This window comes from Nicotiana tabacum, chromosome 12 (assembly GCF_000715075.1).
Source record: "Nicotiana tabacum cultivar K326 chromosome 12, ASM71507v2, whole genome shotgun sequence".
NCBI lineage: Eukaryota > Viridiplantae > Streptophyta > Magnoliopsida > Solanales > Solanaceae > Nicotiana > Nicotiana tabacum.
Window position 1 is genome coordinate 84,664,041 of NC_134091.1, and position 22,013 is coordinate 84,686,053.

At 40.1% G+C, this 22,013-nt stretch overlaps 1 protein-coding gene across 2 annotated transcripts; it reads right to left on the reverse strand.

The window, feature by feature from the left end:
* Window positions 1-2,078: 2,078 nt before the first annotated feature.
* Window positions 2,079-20,940, reverse strand: LOC107820915 (uncharacterized). 2 transcript variants are annotated; one of them, XR_012697399.1, is made up of 7 exons: window positions 20,323-20,940; window positions 11,259-11,357; window positions 9,781-9,958; window positions 3,819-3,916; window positions 2,945-3,005; window positions 2,663-2,724; window positions 2,079-2,567 (listed from the first exon to the last, which is right to left on the reverse strand). XR_012697399.1 is itself a non-coding variant. In XM_075226670.1 (6 exons), exons 1-6 carry the CDS (start codon window positions 20,776-20,778, stop codon window positions 2,444-2,446), a joined length of 1,017 nt encoding a protein of 338 aa, XP_075082771.1. In that variant the 5' UTR covers window positions 20,779-20,940; the 3' UTR covers window positions 2,079-2,443. The 2 variants fall into 2 exon arrangements, 1 of the variants encoding a protein (XP_075082771.1); XM_075226670.1 differs by lacking the exon at window positions 2,945-3,005.
* Between the last annotated feature and the right edge of the window lie 1,073 nt (window positions 20,941-22,013).

Sequence of the window (22,013 nt, forward strand, 5' to 3'; positions counted from 1 at the left end):
GAGAACGAAATTACAAGTCCAAAACTGGAAAACAAATATTTCTTGGTTGAATATTAGTGATCAATAGCTGAAAAGTTGTACTTATTCAAAAAATTTAAATCTTAACATGCACCCGCAAAAAACTGAATTTGTTTTTATGTTGACCCACCCCGCACCGCCCCGCATATGTATAAACTCGTACCGCCCCGCACCCGCACCGTCCCATTGCCATCCCTATATATGTTGATTCTTCATTAATACGAGGGCATTTATAAAATCTACGTCCAGCATTCATATGAGTCTTAGCCATAAAATGATTGACAATCAACCAGTAACCACATGGTGGGCTTTTGTTTTCCCCTAAAAGGAACAACTTTTACAAACCAAAGCAAGTTTGGAAGAAAAGGGAACAAAAAATTAAGAACTGAAAGGAGGAAGAAATTTTGAAGAGAAAAAAATTGAACTGCCCGAGTTTGCTGAAGAAGGGGATTGAAATCTGGGGCTACGACAATATACGAGATTATATGGTAAAAATTGTACGGGGCGCCCTATTTGGTCGCCCCCATTTAACCTATATCTACTTTTTTAAAAAGTTTTAACTTGTACTCACTTTTTAAACAACTTCAGGCTTCTTTCTCCTCCTCCTTCGTTTTCTGAATGCTGAAATTTGAGATATTGTTATGCGTTCTAGCCTGATGATTCATATATATCTGCTTGTCCCATTATGTTCAGTTTGGTCTTATTCACAATAATTTAACCTCTTAGATATTTTAGCTTTACAGGCACATTGGTTTTTGGTTCTAATTTATCTGTAGTAACTTGTTTTCATGTCGAAAATATTTTTCATTCTTTAATCTTTGAAATGAACAGCATCAATCGCTGCTAATCATGATCTATTAAATTCATTGTTGTTTAGTACTATTTCGTTTATGTACAATATATTCTTATGTTGAATTCTTTTTTTGAAAGATTATCTTCCTCATTTTCGTGTGCAGACTTAGAACTTCAGCTCTAAGAATGCTGAAGTTCAATAAATATAAACAAAAATCTCAGCTCCTAGAATGCTAAAATTCAGCAAATACAAAACAAACTCCAGCCCTAGAATGCTGAAGTTCAGCAATTACAAAACAAAATTCTGCTCCTAGAATGCTGAAGTTCAGCAATTACAAAACAAACTTCAGCTCCTAGAATGTTGAAGTTCATCAATTACTAAACAAAAACTTCAGCCAAAATATGCTGTAGTTTTATTGAGCAGAAGTTTGTCATTGCACTATGAACTGAAGTTTGCGTGATTGCCTTTGCAAGTCAGGCCAAACTTCAGGCAAAAATATCTGAAGTTTTGCTACACTTCAGGCAAAACATTCTGAAGCTCAAACTTCAGACATAAATTTTTGCTACTTCAGGCCCGTATGTCTAAAGTTACCCAAAAAGTGGGTACGCTTGCAATTTTTTTTGCAAAGCGGGTATAAGTTAAAAGTTGACCCAAAAACTAGGTATAGATGCAAATGCCCTGGTTATATGGGAGCTGGGTTGTCCAAATGTTTTGGGGGGGGAGGGTATAATTCAATCCAATTTGGGGTGCCACGTGACCAAATAAAGTGATGCCAATGCATTAAAAAAAGACCCACACATTATTCCTTAGTCATGAGGGTATATTTACTCTAAAAGATAACAATGTGCGCAATATTGAACGAAGGGTGAATGGAGATACATTTAACCATTTATCAAACAATAGAGGGTATTTTTGATCTTCCGATTTTTTTAATCTCAACTACTCCGGATCAAAAAGTACGTTTTCCCAAGAGCAATATCTATTTATCATAAACTTCTAAATGAGTCCTATTGGATTCAAGTACGAAAAATTAGTCAATTTGACTCATGCATCACTTACTTGCATTGTGTTTTTGTAATTTCCGTTTTATCATAAACGTCTAAATGAGTCCCATCACATTCAACTACGAAAAATTAGTCAACTTGACTGATGCATCAGTTACTTGTATTGTGTTCTGTAATCTCCGTCTAAGTCATCAGTTCAAATTTAAGTTACCATCCTAATTGTTTGCGCCCAATTGTCGACCAATTATAGCATTGTCCACAACTTAAGCTCAAAAATCATGTTCCCTGGCACCAAGGAACTTGTAATAATTTCTGGTGTTTGACGACTTACACCTTTGAAATACACAGGTTTACCTCGAACCAAACACATTCAACAAACACCAAGCATTTTGTATCAAAAGTGGTCTGGGCACAAAATTGAAGCAATTCTAGACCAAATTTCACAAGACCATGGTGGTTTAGTTATAGCTGCAGTTTTGGAGTTATGACTTCTCTTTATCCGCTGTTAGGGATGATGACTTGGCCCTGCAAAGGATGTGTAGGTTATATTGAGTTATCTCATCATAGTTTTGTATTACTTTCCACAATGTTCCCAACCAACAACTGGCCTACACTCAAGCGACGTGAATCAGGAAACATTAGCAGATTCATCACCCCAAACTTCTGAATCTGACTCATTCACCATCCTCTCAAGTGAATACATGTTCCCAGCTTCTGGGATAGTATGTAAACGAAGCTTTTCAGCATCCTCACTGAGAAAGATTAGGTAAGGAAAAGTAAACAGTGATCAACGGAATTCCAATGTCGCGCACAATGATTGACAAATGTTTTTGAAGAAGTCACTTACTCTGCCACTCCAAATATTTCCTTAACAGTTAAGGAGCTATCCCTTGAGCAGAATTCTGGAAGCTGTAAGAAAGACAGTCAATTGAGGTTAAACTCAGAAGCACTTCACAATAAAATAAAAAGTTCTACTCTACTGGAAAGCTTTGAGTGGGTTCATCTACAGTGGTTGAACCAAATTTTACATCTTTAAACAAGATAGGCAGACTAGAAAATCTACCAAAACACAGGAAAATGCAGAGCCACTGAAAAATTAGATGCAGCGTCTCAATATGCTAGAAATTACCAAGGAAGTTAGCTCAGATGAATCCCCTGTCCAATTTTAAGAATGCTAGTTTGACCCGTAACTGATACAAAGAGAATAGCTAAAAGAGTGAGTTATTTAGTATTTCTAGGGGAAAACGTGGGAAATACAATTATCTTTTATTTTCGGATAATAGAATAGAATAAAAGTGGTATTTCATAGAGTAGAAATGCATCCCAGGTAACTTTCGAGTTATATAAAAACTTTCCCTTTTTAAGAGAAACTAAAACCACTCTGTTACAACCCAAAAAGGAAGTACAATTCTTTTTTGGACAGAGGGAGTGTTTCTATATCCAGGCCAGCAACAATCGACCCTGAATTCACCTGACCATAGATGCTAACAAGTTTCATTTTATCTTCGTCCCAGACCAGTGGCAGTTCACACATCCTAGTTAAACATAAACATATAAATCTTTAACTTTATATGACACACAACTGAGCAATCAAGTTGAGATGTAAATGCTAGTGTATCAAAGTCACTAGCTTGTCTACAAATCATTATGAAGTTAGATCATACAGTAAAAACAAAAGCACACATCGGAAAAGAGAGTTAAATAAGCCAACTGAGGAGGAGATACTTTTCATGGCCAATTTAGTAAAGGAAAATATACAACAAAGCATCCAAAAGGAGGGTATTTAACATGAAAGACAAGGAGAAGATACTTTTCAAAGTAAATTTAGTAAAGAAAAGAATAACCAAGCAATGTTATTCAGGATGAAGGGATCAAGATATCATGTCACCACCAATATAACCCGAGGAAAGAAAAAGAAACAATATCTGAAAACATTCTGATGCACAATATGTTAAGAAGTAAGATACCACCTCATTTGATCCCCCCCCCCCCCCCCCCTTTACCTCAGAGAGATAATAAATCTTCCCAAAAAGAGCTTGCACAGCAAGTTTTCTCTTCAAACCCTTCTCAGAATAGCCTGATATATCCATAACCACTGGACCTGAAAGTTGAGAGACTTGTTTTCAGTAAATAAACTGTTGCAGAGATTAAAAAAAAAAAAAAGCTAGCCATGACAAATTTTTAGCAGATTATGTCCACTATAAGTGGCTATATGGGTGGGGGGATAATTTATGAAGAAAACAATTCAAGACCATGCTACAGAGTTCTTTCGACTGAATGCTGAAATAAGTTAACAAATGATGTCAACATTGAATTGTTTGTTGAACTCATTTTAAACCAAACCTAAACGATCATTCATTCAGATTGCAATGCAATCTTTTTTGGCTTTAGGTCCTTAAAGTAGTTGATGTCATGCAGTTTTGACCAGTGGAAAGAACAATAGATAATTGGAATGTATAGGGCCTATAGGCTTTCTGTTAGTTAGTTATTATGTAAATAAGCATAGTCCTACCTGGAATAGGAGTGGTGTAGGTATTGTGTATTGTTATAAATAGGGGTACTTGTATTATAGTTAACATTATCAATAATATAATTTTCCCGTGTACTATTTCTCACATGGAATCAGAGCGTGAGTGAGACACATCCGGAAAAAAAAAGTTGGACAGTTGTCGTGCATCAAATTCCGGCGACTTTCTACTATTTCTCACATGGTATAAGAGCGTGAGTGAGACACATCCAGAAAAAAAAAGTTTGACAGTTGTCGTGCGTCAAATTCCGGCGACTTTCTAGGGCTGATTTGCGTCAGATCAGTCTGTTGGTGTTGTGCGAAAACCAACACCACCACAGGGTCCCCAAGCCTTCCGCCTATGTTGCGCAGACTCTACAAAATGTTGCCGCACCCGTGTCGGATCCTCCAAAATACACTACTTTTGGAGGATCCGACACGCACCTCGGAGATATTTTTGGAGGGTCCGAGCAACATAGCCTTCCGCGATCAAACCCCATAAAAGATCTCCGGCAACCGATCTCTCACGCGCCCATTGGAGGTCAGAAATTCCGACGACTGTTTCTCCACGCGCCGGCGCGTGTGGCCTTTTTCCGGCCAGATTTCGAATTTTTTTCTTCAGGCAGCTTGTTCGTGAGGCTTTTCCGAGCCTACCCATCCAAGTTTCACCAAAATCCGACGACTTTTTTATTTTCCGGCGAAAAAATCCAGGTTTCGGCGACTGCTTCTGATTTTTCAGGCAAAATTATCCAGATTTCGGCTTTCTCTTCTGTTATTTGCTGATATTTTTGCTAACCCTCTCTTCAATCCAACCATGTCTCTCGGACTTGATGCTTTTAGGTCTAAATACACAGATTCTGAAAGTTCCAGTATTATGATTACCTCAGAACTTTTAATGGGAAGTTCAAACTACTTAGCTTGGGCTTCGACTGTCGAATTGTGGTGTAAAGGTCAAGGTGTTCAAGATCATTTAACAAAAAGGGCTAGCGAAGGAGATGAAAAGGCCAAAGCACTTTGGGAGAAGGTCGATGCTCAGTTATGTAATATCCCGTGGCGATCTATTGATTCCAAGTTGATGCCCTTCTTCCGTCCATTCCAGACATGTTTTTTAGTTTGGGAAAAGGCTCGTACTTTATACACTAATGACATATCTCGATTCTATGATGTGATATCGCGAATGACAAGCTTGAAGAAACAGGAATTGGATATGTCTACTTACTTGGGGCAAGTACAGGCAGTCATGCAAGAATTTAAGAAGTTGATGCCAGTTTCTGCTAATATTGAAAAGCAACAAAAGCAACGACAGAAGATGTTTCTAGTTCTTACACTCACTGGACTTCCTAATGACCTTGATTCAGTACGTGACCAGAATTTGGCTAGTCTGAGGAATTATTCTCTCGATTACTTCGCCTTGTTGCAGCACCAAGTCACCCAGTGATCTCATCACAGACACTTGACTCCTCTGTTCTCGCATCTCAGACAGTGAAAAATCGGGCATCTCAAACTATGGAGAATAGACGAGGAGAAGGTCGTTTTGGAAGATCTAGACCCAAGTGTTCTTATTGTCATAAACTTGGACACACTCGTGAAGTGTGCTATTCTTTACATGGTCGACCACCCAAAAATGCTTATGTTGCTCAGACCGAGACTACAGGTAACCAGGGATTTTCTTTATCTGAAGGAGAATATAATGAGTTCCTTTAGTATCGAGCAAGTAAGCAAACATCTCCACAAGTAGCCTCGGTTGCTCAGACTGATACTTCTGTTGCTGGTAATTATTTTGCTTGTGTTTCCCAATCTAGTACTCTTGGACCATGGGTCATGGACTCAGGCGCTTTTGATCATATCTCTAGTAATAAATCTCTTTTGTCGAATATTGTGTATTCACAGTCTCTTCCCACTGTTACTTTAGCCAATGGGTTTCAAACTAAAACAAAAGGAGTTGGACAAGCTAATCCCCTATCTTCTGTCACTCTAGATTCCGTTCTTTATGTCCCTGGCTGTCCTTTTAATCTTGTATCTGTTAGTCGTTTGACTCGTGCCCTCCATTGTGGTATATATTTTATTGATGATTCTTTTATTATGCAGGACTGCAGTACGGGACAGACGATTGGCACAGGGCGTGAATCAGAAGGCCTTTACTACCTTAACTTACTCAATCCCGCCAAAGCATGTCTAGTTACAAATCCTCCGGAGCTAATTCACAGACGATTAGGACATCCGAGTTTATCCAAACTTCAGAAGATGATGCCTAATTTGTCTACATTAGATTGTGAGTCGTGTCAGCTTGGGAAACATACCCGAGCCTCCTTTCCGCGTAGTGTTGAGAGTCATGCAGAGTTTGTTTTCTCTTTAGTTCATTCTGATATATAGGGTCCTAGTAGAGTCAGTTCAACTTTGGGATTTCGTTATTTGTTAGTTTCATTGATGATTATTCAAGGTGTACTTGGCTTTTCTTAATGAAAGATCGTTCTGAGTTGTTTTCAATATTCCAGAATTTTTGTGCTAAAATCAAAAATCAATTTGGTGTCTCTATTCGCACTTTTCGCAGTAATAATGCCTTAGAAAATTTATCCTCTCAATTTCAGCAGTTTATGACTTCTCAAGAAATTATTCATCAGACATCTTGTCCTTATACCCCTCAGCAAAATGGGGTTGCAGAGAGAAAGAATAGGCACCTCATTGAGACTGCTCGCACTCTTCTCATTGAATCTCGTGTTCCGTTGCGTTTTTGGGGCGATGCAGTTCTCACGGCTTGTTATTTGATTAATCGGATGCCTTCATCTCCCATCCAGAATCAGATTCCATATTCAGTATTGTTTTCCCAGTCACCTTTATACTCTCTTCCCCCTCGTATTTTTGGGAGCACATGTTTCGTTCATAACTTAGCCCCTGGGAAAGATAAGTTAGCTCCTCGTGCTCTCAAGTGTGTCTTCCTTGGTTATTCTCGTGTTCATAAGGGATATCATTGTTACTCACCTTCTTAGGTACCTTATGTCAGCTGACGTCACATTTTTTTAGTCTAAACCTTTCTTTACCTCTTCTGACCATATTGATATATCTGAGGTCTTACCTATACCGACCTTTGAGGAGTTTACATAGCTCCTCCTCCACCTTCAACTACAGAAGTCTTACCTATACCAACCGTTGAGGAGTCTAGTATTGCTCCTCCTAGATCCCCAACTGTTGAGGAGTCTAGTGTTGCTCCTCCTAGATCCCCAGCCACAGGAACACCACTCTTGACTTATCATCGTCGTCCGCGCCCAGCCGACTCACGTCCTGCACTGACCCTGCTCCTACTGCGGACTTGTCTCCTAGTACACCAATTGCACTTCGGAAAGTATACGGACCACACTTAATCCTAATCCCTATTATGTCGGTTTAAGTTATCATCGTCTGTCATCACCCTATTATGCTTTTATATCTTCTTTGTCCTCTGTTTTCATCCCTAAGTTTATAGGTGAAGCATTGTCTCATCCAGGATGGCGTCAGGCTATGATTGACGAGATGTCTGCTTTACATACGAGTGGTACTTGGGAACTTGTTCCTCTTCCTTCAGGTAAATCTATTGTTGGTTGTCGTTGGGTTTATCCAGTCAAGGTTGGTCCGGATGGCAAGGTTGATCGACTTAAGGCCCGTCTTGTTGCCAAGGGATATACTCAGATATTTGGGCTCGATTACAGTGATACCTTCTCTCCCGTGGCTAAGATAGCATCAGTCCGTCTTTTTCTATCCATGGCTGATGTTCGCCATTGGCCTCTCTATCAGCTGGACATTAAGAATGTTTTTCTACATGGTGACCTTGAGGATGAAGTTTATATGGAGCAACCACATGGGTTTGTTGCTCAGGGGGAGTCTCGTGGCCTTGTATGTCGCTTGCGCCAGTCACTTTATGGTCTAAAACAATCTCCTCGAGCCTGGTTTGGTAAATTCAGCACAGTTATCCAGGAGTTTGACATGACTCGTAGTGAAGCTGATCACTATGTGTTTTATCGGCATTCTCCTTCAAGTCTCTGTATTTATCTGGTGGTCTATGTTGACGATATTGTTATTACTGGCAATGATCAGGATGGTATTACTAAATTGAAGCAACATCTCTTTCAACACTTTCAGACTAAGGACCAGGGCAGACTAAAGTATTTTCTGGGTGTTAAGGTCGCTCAGTCTAGCTCAGGTATTGTGATCTCACAGCGAAAGTATGCCTTAGACATTCTTGAAGAGACAGGAATGACAGGCTGTAGACCTGTTGACACTCTGATGGATCCGAATTCTAAACTTCTGCTAGGACAGGGGGAGCCGCTTAGCGATCCTGCAAGATATAGGCAGGCTGGTTGGTAAATTAAATTATCTCACAGTGACCAGACCTGACATTTCCTTTCATGTGAGTGTTGTAAGTCAATTTATGGATTCTCCCTGTGATAGTCATTGGGATGCAGTTGTCCGTATTTTTCGGTATATAAAATCGACTCCAGGTAAAGGATTATTGTTTGAGGATTGAGGCCATGAGCAGATCGTTGGATACTCAGATGCTGATTGGGTAGGATCACATTCTGATAGACGTTCTACGTCCGGATATTGTGTTTTAGTAGGAGGCAATCTAGTGTCTTGGAAGAGCAAGAAACAAAATGTAGTTGCTCGGTCTAGTGTAGAAGCAGAATATCGAGCAATGGTTATGGCAACATGTGATCTAGTTTGGATCAAACAATTGCTCAAGGAGTTGAAATTTGGTGAAATCAGCCAGATGAAACTTGTGTGCGATAATCAAGGTGCCCTTCATATTGCATCAAATCTGGTGTTCCATGAAAGAACTAAACACATTGAGATCGACTGTCACTTCGTCAGAGAAAAGATACTCTTAGGAGATATTGTTACAAAGTTTGTGAAGTCGAATGATCAGCTTGCAGATATTTTCACCAAGTCCCTCACTGGTCCTCGTATTAGTTATATATGTAACAAGCTCGGTACATATGATTTGTATGCATTGGCTTGAGGGGGAGTGTTAGTTAGTTATTATGTAAATAAGCATAGTCCTACATGGAATAGGAGTAGTGTAGGTATTGTGTATTGTTATAAATAGGGGTACTTGTATTATAGTTAACGTTATCAATAATATAATTTTCTCGTGTATTATTTCTCACACTTTCAATCAAGAAGTCCAACCATAACCCACAAGTTAACTTCATTGGCTATATAAAAACATGAGTTTCTTCTAGGTCAATGAGGCAGACTATTTTTGCTACTACTTCTCCTTTGGTGTGTGTGCCTCTGCGTGTGTGTGTGCGAGTGTGTAATCAGACCTTTCGTTTTGACAAGTGTAGATCAGACCTTATACTGTAAAAAAGAACATACAACAGATACTGAGGGAGAAAGAAAGAGAGAGAGAGAGAGAGAGAGAGAGAGAGAGAGAGAGAGAGAGAGAGAGAATCAAGGGCTTGAAACAAATTCAGTAAAAGCAACACCTTTGTCTTGAACAATTCGACGTGAAATTTCGTTCAGTACTACAGCTACTTCAGAATCAGTCAGCATTGATGCTTTCCTCAACTGAATTAAATCTGCTACTAAATCCGGGCTAAATGGCTTCTCATTCAAGGAGTACCGAATATATTTTCGGAAAATCTCCTCCATATCAAAACCTGCCTGCATTACATGGTTTAATTCAAGACTCTATAATGAGCAATTAAATCAATAACAGGCAGATGACATATTTTAGATGTACTGAAACAAAAAGAAAGCAATTGGGCATTAAAAAAAGATGTGAAGCAGAAACCTATCTTCTCCACCACTAAAGATGGATGCCTAATTCAAATATTTACCTCCACAAGAAAAGACTAAGTGCATTTCCTACCAGTAAAGACGAATCTCTAGTTAAAATTCATTACAACAAGCAAAAACACAGCACCTTGAGAAGATGCCAAGTTATAGGCAGAAGAAGTGGGGACTAGTGGTCAATGAAGTGGGTGAGAACTGAGAACTATGAGGTCTCAGATTCAAATCCCAGCGGAGGCAAAAAACACTAGGTGATTTCTTCCTATCTATCCAAGCCTTGGTGGATAGAGTTACTTGGTACTTGTTGCTGGTGGGAGGTGGCAGGTATCCTGTGGAATTAGTCGAGGTGCGCGCAAGTTGGCCCGGACACCACGGTTATCAAAAAAAAAAGTGGCAGTCGGTTTAAAGGAAAAGAATATTACTGAATATATTGAAACAAAGTTGCAGAGACTGCACCCAAAAAGAGTTTATCACAACCACTAGAGATAGGAAAAGGTAAAAGGGAGTGATTCTACTATATCATCCTGTTCAACAACTTTCTAGACAGAAATTTCCAGAATCATTAAGCTTCAAGTCAATAATATTCATAACCTCATCAAATAAAATCAGTAAACAATTATTTGCTTTGTTGATTAAAAGCTAACTAGATACTGAAAGTAATCCAAACGGTTAGCTCCTAGCAGAAGATTGTCTAAACTGCAAACTAGTTGATCAGATTCTCAGAAGCTCTCCTAATTACTTCAGGGTAAGACTGATATTTACATGAAGATAAAAGATAACAGAGGCAGGAAAGAATGAGAAGGGGCAACATGCTCAAGAAAAATTGCAATACCATGAGAACGTAGAGGAGAGACTTACAAGTATAATGGACAAAACTAGCTACAAGATGAGATTATGACCTAGAAGCATTTATTTTATTATGTTGACTATGATTATGACCTAGAAGCATCTAATCGACAATGGTACAATAGTTAAAAATATTATATCGCTATCTCACAGTAGATAAGACATAACTGTGAACCCTGAACATACAAGGAAAAAGAAACAGGATTTTGAAAGCCTACCTTTACTGCTAACAAGGAAAGCTAGATGTTGTACCGTGGAGAAGGAGAATTTGCTTGATGACATGTCAAATTAACCTAAAGAAAGAATTACAGACAATAAATCATACCTTTTGTGCCAGTCCCTTCAAACTTGCAGGCTCAACATTGTCTTTTCCTTTCTCAAATAATTCATCGATTAACTTGCATAGCACAGCATTTTTGTTGACCTAAAAAGTCGTACTTGTCAGGCTACTCATCAAGAAACACAGAATAGTTCCCCTTCTACAAGATGACCATTCACACACTACATTCTTAAACCATGATATTACAGCAAACTCAGCATATATATCTCCACAGCAGGCAAACTGCTAATAAGCAACTTGATCTTATTTGTTGTACTATACTTGAGAAGTTCTATTGGAAAATAAAAAAGAATAGAAGTGCATCAGCAGAGCTATGCACTTCATTTCTGTCATCAACACTGAAAAAGGACATTTGTTTACTAGTGTAGTCAGGTAGAGATGGAGCAAAATGACTGGATGAATATTAATCTCTTCAACAATTTCTATTCAGGAAATATTCATATAATCCTATTCCTTTGTTTACCCTTTTTTTTGGATAACAATTAAACTTATAATGTGGTTCTAAGGACACGTGATTTCACTTAATATCAATTGATAAATATGAAGATTAATAACAGAAATGAACTATAAAGTAAAGCAAACCAGTGTTACAATGGAACTCGGCCCTCGAGTTTGGATACCCTCGAACCGGTTGATGCAAAAACAATTAAAATATAACAAGCTGATGAACAATAGTATAAACGAGAAAAAGAATTATATTGCTTTGATATCTGTGAACAATGTGTGTTACAAATGATTAGAACCCCCCTTTAAATAGTAGAGGAATTCCACTTATGGTATAATTCTAATTACAGAAGGAAATCTCATGATTAGCTAATTAACCGTTTCTGATTTGATCCGTTCCGAGATTTACGCCATGATCCTCGACCAATCACGGATATCTCGCCTTTTTGTTATTGTGTTATCTTCGATTTTGCTCGATGTATGTATCATTTGGCTTCGATCGCTACTAGCCTCGATCTCAACAGGTACCTCGATTCTGAACTCGGTACCTTATCCTCGTGATTTAGTCTGTTCCGTTACGAGGCCGTCCTTCGATGCAGCTTCCCGATCTCGGTCAAATAGTAAAATCGGATGGGCCCGGTTTTAACCGTATACATCCTTACAATAGCTTCCAGTTTAGTCCTTTCTATTATGAACATCGGAAACAATAATAATCAACAATTTGCTTTGAAAGAGTTTGACCATAAATGTCCATTTGTTATTGATATAATAAGGGAATTAACTTTTGAATGACTAACCAAGCAATAAAACTCAAGGCCGATATGGCCTCAAAAGAATGGCTTTTCCCCTTTTTCGGCTTGAAAAATTAATCATAAAAATTTGTCATGCCTTAGCACGAGATAAATTTGTACCCATTAGGTTTTTCGAGGATTGGTGTTATCGAAATCATTTGCTTTGTTATGCCTTAGCACAAAATTGTCCGGGAGTTCGAACAATTCGATACCCCTTAGGATTTTTCGAGGGTCGATATTATCGAGACCCTTAGTAATTCAGCCGAGGGTTGCCTTTTTTAACCAGTTTATGAGAATATTTGAAGGCCTGTTTTATAACGGAATTCGGACGTCTCCGAACCGTGTTAATTTGGTTGTAGCCTTTAGTTTGGGATTTGCCCCTTAGGCTTGTTTCCCTGCTATACTTCGAACTCGTTCGAAGTGTCAGTCCCCGAGTGGGGTGGCCGTGGCCTATAAAATCGAGGATTGCCTTTTTAAGGTCTTACGATTTCGAGGTTTAGTAATTCGATCATGTCGATTTTTTGGACGGCAATCCCCGAGTACAGGGTAAATTGTTATAACTTCAGTTGTGATCGGCCCTTAAGCCAGTTTCCACAATAGATCATAAGTATGAAATTGTAAAGTATAAATTTCTCTAAGGCATGGAACATCTGGTAACGAAAAATACTTCTTTCAATAGATTATACATGCGTACATGTTTTGCCATTAAGGCTCGAATAATCTACATGGACACGGTTCATTTGACCGTTTGGTCCTTTACCTATTGAGACCCTGTCGACACGAAGTATTTTTCTTGTAACTATCCAAGGGTGATGCCCCCAGTATTCGAGGTTGATTGTAAAGGAGCCTCGGATACTGTTGAATTGCTCTAAGTTAGCACAAACAATGGTTGCCTCGTTAAAAACCTCGCCGGAAAAACCCATTTGGGACAAAAACCGGTCTAAGGGAAAAAGAGTGCAACGCGTGCTTTCAAACCTAAGGACTTTGTGTTTGAAGAATCCTTTGGTGTCTTCGATTAAACACCTGCAAATGGTTAGTATAAAATATAAACGAAAATGGAGAAGGTTGTACCTTAGCAGTAATATCGTTTGAGGAGTGATATGTTTCAATTGTTTGGTAATTGTTCGCCGTTCATCGTGCCAAGTTTGTAGGATCCCTTTCCGATGATATCGAGGACCCGATACGGTCCCTCCCAGTTCGGGCCAAGTTTTCCTTCGTTTGAGTCTCGAGTATTGAGGGTGACCTTCCTCAGAACAAAGTCCCTGATTTTAAAGTGTCGAAGATTGGCTCTTCGATTGTAGTACCTTTCGATCCGTTGTTTCTATGCGGCCATTCGAACGAGGGCGGCTTCCCGTTTTTCATCTAGCAATTCGAGGCTTGTATTCATAGCCTCGTGATTTGACTCTTCCGTTGCATATCGAAACCTGACGCTAGGTTCCCCGACTTCAACCGGGATCAGAGCTTCGACGCCATATACTAAAGAGAACGGTGTTGCCCCTGTACAGGATTTTGATGTTGTTCGATACGCCCAAAGGACTTCGGGCAATATTTCTCTCCATTATCCCTTAGCGTCGTTCAGTCTTTTTTTTAGATTTTGAATGATGGTCTTGTTTGTCGATTCGGCATGTCCGTTCCCACTAGGATGATATGGCGTCGACAGGATCCTTTTTATTTTGTGATCTTCGAGAAACTTTGTCACTTTGCTGCTGACGAATTGCTTTCCATTGCCGCATACGATCTCGACAGGTATCCCGAATCGGCATATAATGTGGTCTCAGATGAAGTCTATGACTTCTTTCTCTCTAATTTTCTCGTAAGCATGTGCTTCAACCCACTTAGAGAAATAGTCAGTTATAAACAAAATAAATTTAGCTTTACCTGGGGCCGATGGTAGAGGGCCGACGATATCCATTCCCATTTCATGAATGGCCATGGGGATAAGACTGAGTGGAGTTGCTCTCCGGGTTGGTGAATCATCGGCGCATACCTTTGATATTTGTCGCACTTTCGGACAAACTCTTTTGTATCCTTTTCTATATCGGCCCAATAATATCCTGCTCTGATGACTTTGTGAACCAATGATTCGGCACCGGAATGATTTCCGCAGGTGCCCTCGTGGATTTCTCGTAGGACGTAGTCGGTATCTCCTGGTCCCAAACATATTGCTAATGGTCCATCGAACATCTTCTATATAGTGTTCCATCTTCGGCCAATGTGAATCGTGCGGCCTTCATATGTAGAGTCCTCGATTCCTTAGGATCCGATGGAAGCTTCCCGTTCTTTAGGTACTCGATATATTTGTTCCTCCAATCCCAGGTCAGACTTGTGGAGTTGATTTCGGCGTGGCCTTCTTCGATTACTGACCTTGAAAGTTGTACGACAGTCCCCGAGCTAATCTCGTTATCTTCGACTGATGACCCCAAATTTGCAAGGGCATCGGCCTCGCTATTTTGTTCTCGAGGCACATGTTGTAGGGTCCATTCTTTAAACCGATGTAGAGTCACCTGTAGTTTGTCCAAGTAACTCTGCATTCGATCTTCTCGAACCTCGAAGGTTATATTGACTTAGTTTACCACAAGCAGGGAGTCACATTTGGCCTCGATGACCTCTGCTCCCAAACCTTTAGCTAGCTCGAGTCCTGCAATCATGGCCTCATACTCGGCCTCATTGTTAGTTAACTTGAAAGTTTTGATAGCTTGTCTAATTGTATTACCCGTGGGCGGCTTCAAAACTATGCCTAGCCCGGACCCCTTCACGTTCGAAGCGCCGTCTGTGAAAGAGGGTCCACACCCTCGATGATGTACCCGACTTTAATAATAGTTCCTTTTCGACCTCGGGTACGAGGGCTGGCGTAAAGTCAGCCACGAAGTCCGCTAAGATTTGAGACTTGATGGCCGTTCGGGGTCGATACTCGATATCGTACCCACTGATCTCGGCGGCCCATTTGGCCAATCGGCCCGAAAGTTCGGGCTAATGCAAATTATTGCGAAGGGGATAAGTAGTCACCACACAGATCGGGTGACACTGAAAATATGGTTTTAATTTCCTAGAGGCGCTTATTAGGGCAAGCGCTAATTTTTCTAAGTGTGGGTACCGGGTCTCGGCCTAACCTAAAGTTCGACTAACATAGTAAACAGAAAATTGCGTACCTTACTCTTCTCGAACTAGGACCCCACTTACCGCGATTTCCGAGACTGCTAGGTACAAGTAGAGTTGCTTGTCCGCTTTCGGAGTATGAAGCAGTGGCGGGCTCGAGAGGTACCGCTTTAATTCTTCCAATGCTTGTTGGCATTCCGGGGTCCATGCAAAATTGTTCTTCTTTTTGAGCAGTGAGAAGAACCTGTGACTTCTATCTGTAGACCTCGAGATGAATCGGCTTAGGGCGGCTATGCGCCCTGTTAATCTTTGTACGGCCTTAACATTGTCCACGACTGTGATGTCTTCGATTGCCTTGATCTTATCGGGGTTGATTTCGATCCCCCGATTTGATACCATAAAGCCGGGGAACTTGCCTGAGCCGACCCCAAACGCACATTTCTCCGGGTTGAGTTTCATGTAGTATTTCCTTAGTCTATTGTAGGTCTCCTGCAAATGTGTCAAATGGTCCTCTGCTCGCAGGGACTTAACTAGCATATCGTCAATATAAACCTCCATTGATTTACCTATTTGTTCTTCGAACATTCGATTTACTAAGCGTTGATAGGTGGCACCAGCATTTTTTAGTCCAAACAGCATTACATTATAACAATAGGTGTCGTACTTAGTGATGAACGAAGTCTTTTCCTGATCCTCCGGGTTCATTTGTATTTGATTGTACCCGGAGTAGGCATCGAGAAAACTAAGGATCTCGTGGCCGGCCGTGGCACCGATCATGCGATCGATATTTGGCAGAGGAAAAGAGTCTTTAGGACATGCTTTGTTTAAATCTTTATAGTCTACGCACATTCTAAGTTTATTTCCCTTTTTAGGGGCTACGACTACGTTTGCTAACCATTCGGGATATTTTACTTCCCGAATGGATCCTATTTTGAGAAGTTTGGCTACCTTGTCCTTGATGAATGAATGTTTTACCTCGGACTAGGGCCTTCTCTTTTGTTTTACCGGGCAGAACTTCGGGTTCAAGCTCAGTCGATGTGTAGTGATCTCTGGCGGGATCCCTGTCATATCTAGGTGGGACCAAGCAAAACAATCCATATTATTGATAAGAAGTTTAATGAGTTTTTCCCTAAGCTCGTGGGTTAACCCCGTACCCAGATATACCTTTCGATCGGATAGATGCTCGATCAGTATGACTTGCTCCAGCTCTTCGACTGTCGATTTGGTGGCGTCCGAATCCTCACGGATTATGAAGGATCGAGGGGTCCAGTAGTCATCGTCCTCGTCTGTTCCCTGCTTCTCCGACTGAGTCGAGGCTGGTGGTTGTGGTTGCTATTTAGCTTCATGTTTTCCTTTGGACTCCGATCCCTTTGTTGACGAAAGCACCGATACCGGTATTACTTCGTCGACCGCGAACATTTCTTTGGCAGCATGTTGTTCCCCACACACCGTTTTTACTCCACCCGGTGTTGGGAACTTCAGCATTTGGTAAAGGGTTGAGGGGACCGCCCTCATGTTGAGAATCCAGAGTCTTCCGAGCAGTGTTGTATCTCATATCGCCCTCTATCACATGGAACTTTGTTTCTTGAATAATTCCGGCTACATTTATTGGTAGGATGATTTCACCTTTAGTTGTTTCACTCGCCATGTTGAAGCTATTGAGAATCCGAGTTGCGGGTACGATCTGATCTCGTAGGCCGAGTTACTCTACGACCCTCGATCGAATAATATTGGCAGAGTTTCCTGGATCAATTAAAACACGTTTAACCTGAATTTTATTCATAAGGATGCTCATCATTGAAAGATAAAGTGCCTTCTGGCACATAGTCTCGAGATCGTTTTTCCCAGGTGATTGATACTTTAGTGCGTTTGAACACGGCCCCTTGTGGAATATCGACCCCACCAACGATCATGTGAATCACGTGTTGTGGTTCTTCCTGCTCGTTTTTCCAGTTTGCATCCCTGTCTCTGAAATGGTTTTTAGCTCGGTCGCTCAAGAATTCTCGAAGGTGACCCTCGTTGAATAGACGGGCCACCTCCTCCCTTAGTTGTCTGCAGTCTTCGGTTCTATGACCATGTGTACTATGGTATTTGCATATTTGATTGGGGTTTCTTTGGGATGGATCGGTTTGTAGGGGTCTGGGCCATCTAGTATCTTTGATTCTCCCAATGGGTGACACAATACCTGATGCGTCGATGCTGAAGTTGTATTCTGATAATCGTGGTGCTTCTGTGGGATCGGCATGTTTATCGAAGCCACTTTTGCTCATGAGCCCTCGAGAGCTCTGTCCTCAATCGTTCCTTCGATTATTTCGGATGGGATTGTGTCCTGGATCGTTGTTTCTGCGATCTGCGTTGTATGGTTGATACCGATCTCTGTTCGGCCGGGGTTCTCTGTCGATATCCCTTTGAGTTCTACCGACGGGCCTGTTTGGATAAACGGAACCGGAAGGGGTCCCCAATTGATCATCCTCGACCCCGATCTTTGACTGGTACCGATTATGTACATCGGCCCAGGTTACCGCTGGATATTCAATTAAATTCTGCTTTAGCTGTCGTGATGCCACCGAACTTAGTTCGTTCAAACCTTGAGTAAAGGCTTGAACGGCCCAATCGCCTGTGACCGGTGGTAGTTCCATGCGTTCCATCTGGAACCGAGATACGAATTCCCTCAACATTTCGTTGTCTTTTTGTTTTACCTTGAAGAGGTCCGACTTCCTAGCCACAACCTTTATTGCTCCGGCATGTGCCTTTACGAAAGAGTCTGCAAGCATGGCGAAGGAATCGATGGAATTAGGCGGCAAATTGTGGTACCATATCATTGCTCCTGTCGACAAGGTTTCTCCAAATTTCTTCAGTAGAACAGATTCAATTTCATCGTCTTCCAAGTCATTCCCTTTTATTGCGCATGTATAAGAAGTGACATGCTCATTAGGGTCGGTGGTCCTATTATACTTAGGAATTTCTGGCATTCGTAATTTCTTCGGAATGGGTTTCGGAGCCGCACTTGGAGGGAAAGGCTTCTGCACGAATTTCTTTGAATACATACCCTTTAGAATCGGCGGTGCCCCCGGTATTTGGTCAACCCGGGAGTTGTATGTCTCTACTTTCTTGTCATTTGCCTCGATTTTCTTTTCTCCTGATTCAATCCGTTTAGTGAGCTCCTCGAGCATTTTCATAATGGCGGGGTCAGTCCCCGATTCGTTGGCGTTCGACCTTTCCGGCACAGGCTCGGTCCTGTGGACAACTTCTGGTTCGATCCTACTCGGTGTTCGGTGTTGATTTTGTAGTTGTGCTATAGCGGCTTGTTGAGCCTGTAATATTTCGAATATCAATTGAAGGCTAACTCCACCATCTTCTCCGCCCTGCGTACCTCGACCACCTTATCGAACTTCCCTGCGTACGCTACCTTCGGGATCAACGCCCAAATTTGCATTTAAGGCGACATGTGAACTGACATCGACGGGATTTGCAATTGGTGCTCCCTCGAGGTCAGCCTGAGGCGGCTCGATCCCTGGGGCGGCTATATTGTCATTTTTCCCGTGAAATCCGAGGCCGTTGTCACCATGTGTAGGCGTTGCTTGTGAGTTTGACATGTTTATCCTGAAAACAAAGATTCTTACGAGAACAAATGTAAAGCAGTGTGTGTTATCGAAATCAGTATTAAGCAATCACTATTATCCTTGGCCCCACGGTGGGCGCAAACTGTTTACCCTTAAAATTGGATAACAATTAAACTTATAATGTGGTTCTAAGGACACGTGATTTCACTTAATACCAATTGATAAATATGAAGATTAATAACAGAAATGAACTATAAAGTAAAGCAAACCAGTGTTAGAATGGAACTCAGCCCTCAAGTTTGGTTACCCTCGAACTGGTTGATGCAAGAACAATTAAAATATAACAAGCTGATGAACAGTAGTATAAACGAGAAAAAAAATTATATTGCTTTGATATCTATGAACAATGTGTGTTACAAATGATTAGAACCCCCCTTTAAATAGTAGAGGAATTCCACTTATGGTATAATTCTAATTACAGAAGGAAATCTCATGATTAGCTAATTAACCGTTTCTGATTTGATCCGTTCCGAGATTTACGCCATAATCCTCGACCAATCACGGATATCTCGCCTTTTTGTTATTGTGTTATCTTCGATTTTGCTCGATGTATGTATCATTTGGCTTCGATCGCTACTAGCCTCGATCTCAACAGGTACCTCGATTCTAAACTCGGTACCTTATCCTCGTGATTTAGTCTGTTCCGTTACGAGGCCGTCCTTCGATGCAGCTTCCCGATCTCGGTCAAATAGTAAAATCGGATGGGCCCGGTTTTAACCGTATACATCCTTACAATAGCTTCCAGTTTAGTCCTTTCTATTATGAACATCGGAAACAATAATAATCAACAATTTGCTTTGAAAGAGTTTGACCATAAATGTCCATTTGTTATTAATATAATAAGGGAATTAACTTTTGAATGACTAACCAAGCAATAAAACTCAAGTATGGAAAAGACCAATTTAAAATGAGTAGGGCAAATGCACGTCTATGTTTCTTAAGATATACTATTAATTGTCTTTCTAAGGATGATTTCGCAGCTATTTACACACTTATGCAAAAATCCAAGTAGTTTGTAAAGGACAGAAGCAAAACCAGTTATAATAAATGAAGCATGGAAATAATATGAGAGAGTTACAAGGAGGAAAGACGGACCAATTTACGGCGCTTCTCCCGAGGGGAATTGAACTTGCGGACGGTTTTGACGAAGGCAATGACAAAAGTAATACCAAAGTAAGCCAAGGGAACTGTTAGAATCCATGGGAAGGAGGTCTGGCCGACCCTGGGGCCAGGAAGAGCCTGAGTCACAGAACCGGTGAATTCAACCAGGTCCAATGCTTTCTCCTGTATCCATGAAAGCTCCTCTTCTTCTTCCAACTCTTGTTGTTTCTCTTCTTTCCTTTTATCACTACTCACATTTGCGCCGCTGTCACTCTTTGCTGCTGTAGTTGAAAAGCGCAACGCTGAAAAGCTGCTTCTACTACGACGGGGAAAACTGAAAATTTTACTGCTGTTGGGAGGAGATAGGGTTTGAGAAGTGGAGGCTACGCGGAGATGAGAAAAACGGTAAACTGTACAAGTAGAAGCGGCCATGGGAGACGCCGTTAGCATCAAGTGACTGTGATTGTTGTTACGTTGCCGGCAGAGAAAGAGGAGTACTACTATAGGCTAATCCTTTAAGGCCAGCGCGCCTCTCAATGTCGGCGGATGTTCACACATGACCCTTTTTATTTTCTTTTTTTTGGGTCCTCCGTTTCCGGAGCTGTAGCTTATAGCTTATTATGAATATTTCTTTGGACATAAATACTCCTAATTTACCATAAATGTTCAAAAATATTCTACTGATTTTCTAAATCACTAGTTTTAGAGTACGCGCGTTCTAATAAATATAAATTTTATAAAAATTACATAAATATTATTTACAAAAGTTCTGAATGATAAAAAAAAATTAAATTTAAATTCTTGAAAAAATTGATGAACGTTAATCATATTTATCTAACTCAATAAAAGAATATCTCTACTCTACAAATACCTTATTATTTGGACTTTCGTTAGGGATAGATTTGGATTCTCACATCATCCTTGCTAGGTATATTTGATCATTATCATGATAAAGAGACTATAAATGCTAATAAATGTTGTTATTTTCTTTCGCTCAATAATAATGGGTAATAACATCCGGCCACAAATTTTTAATTTAATATTTATTTGCGATTACATGCAATATATGCCTGCTAGATAGATTTATCGACGCCATGAGAACCTATCAAACTCTATGACAACAGTATTGAAAATATTTTATTAACATTCTTAAAAATAAATAGCTTAAAATAACTAACATTTTAAATATTACCAACCTTAAATCTTTAAAATTTTAGCAATCTAAAAGTTATCGTGAACTCCTGAGTATGAATTTATGTACAATTTGCTTTAAATTTTCGTCTCTTGGTATTTTGAAGTGGAAGATATCTAATGTCACCTAGATTATTGTTGTTTCGGGTGAAATAATAATTCCTAAGATTATAAATTATTGTAAAAATTAACTTACTCAATTTTTATATAAGTAATCTTACTGTGTTTATATTCCTAAATATTAGGAGTTCCTATATAGTTTAAATATAAAATATTTAATAGTCAAAACTTTAGTTAATTTTAACGTTCTAAAGATTAGAAAGTACCAATGAAACAATGATTTTGTCCAACGTGAAATTTATTTTTAATGATAAAAAGGTCAATCAATTTTGCATTAAGATTGCATGCTCCTATAATAGTCTAGATTGATTGAAGAAGAAAAAATTAAAAGAAAAATGAAACATTATTTTCCTATATATTTATTAGTTTTTAAT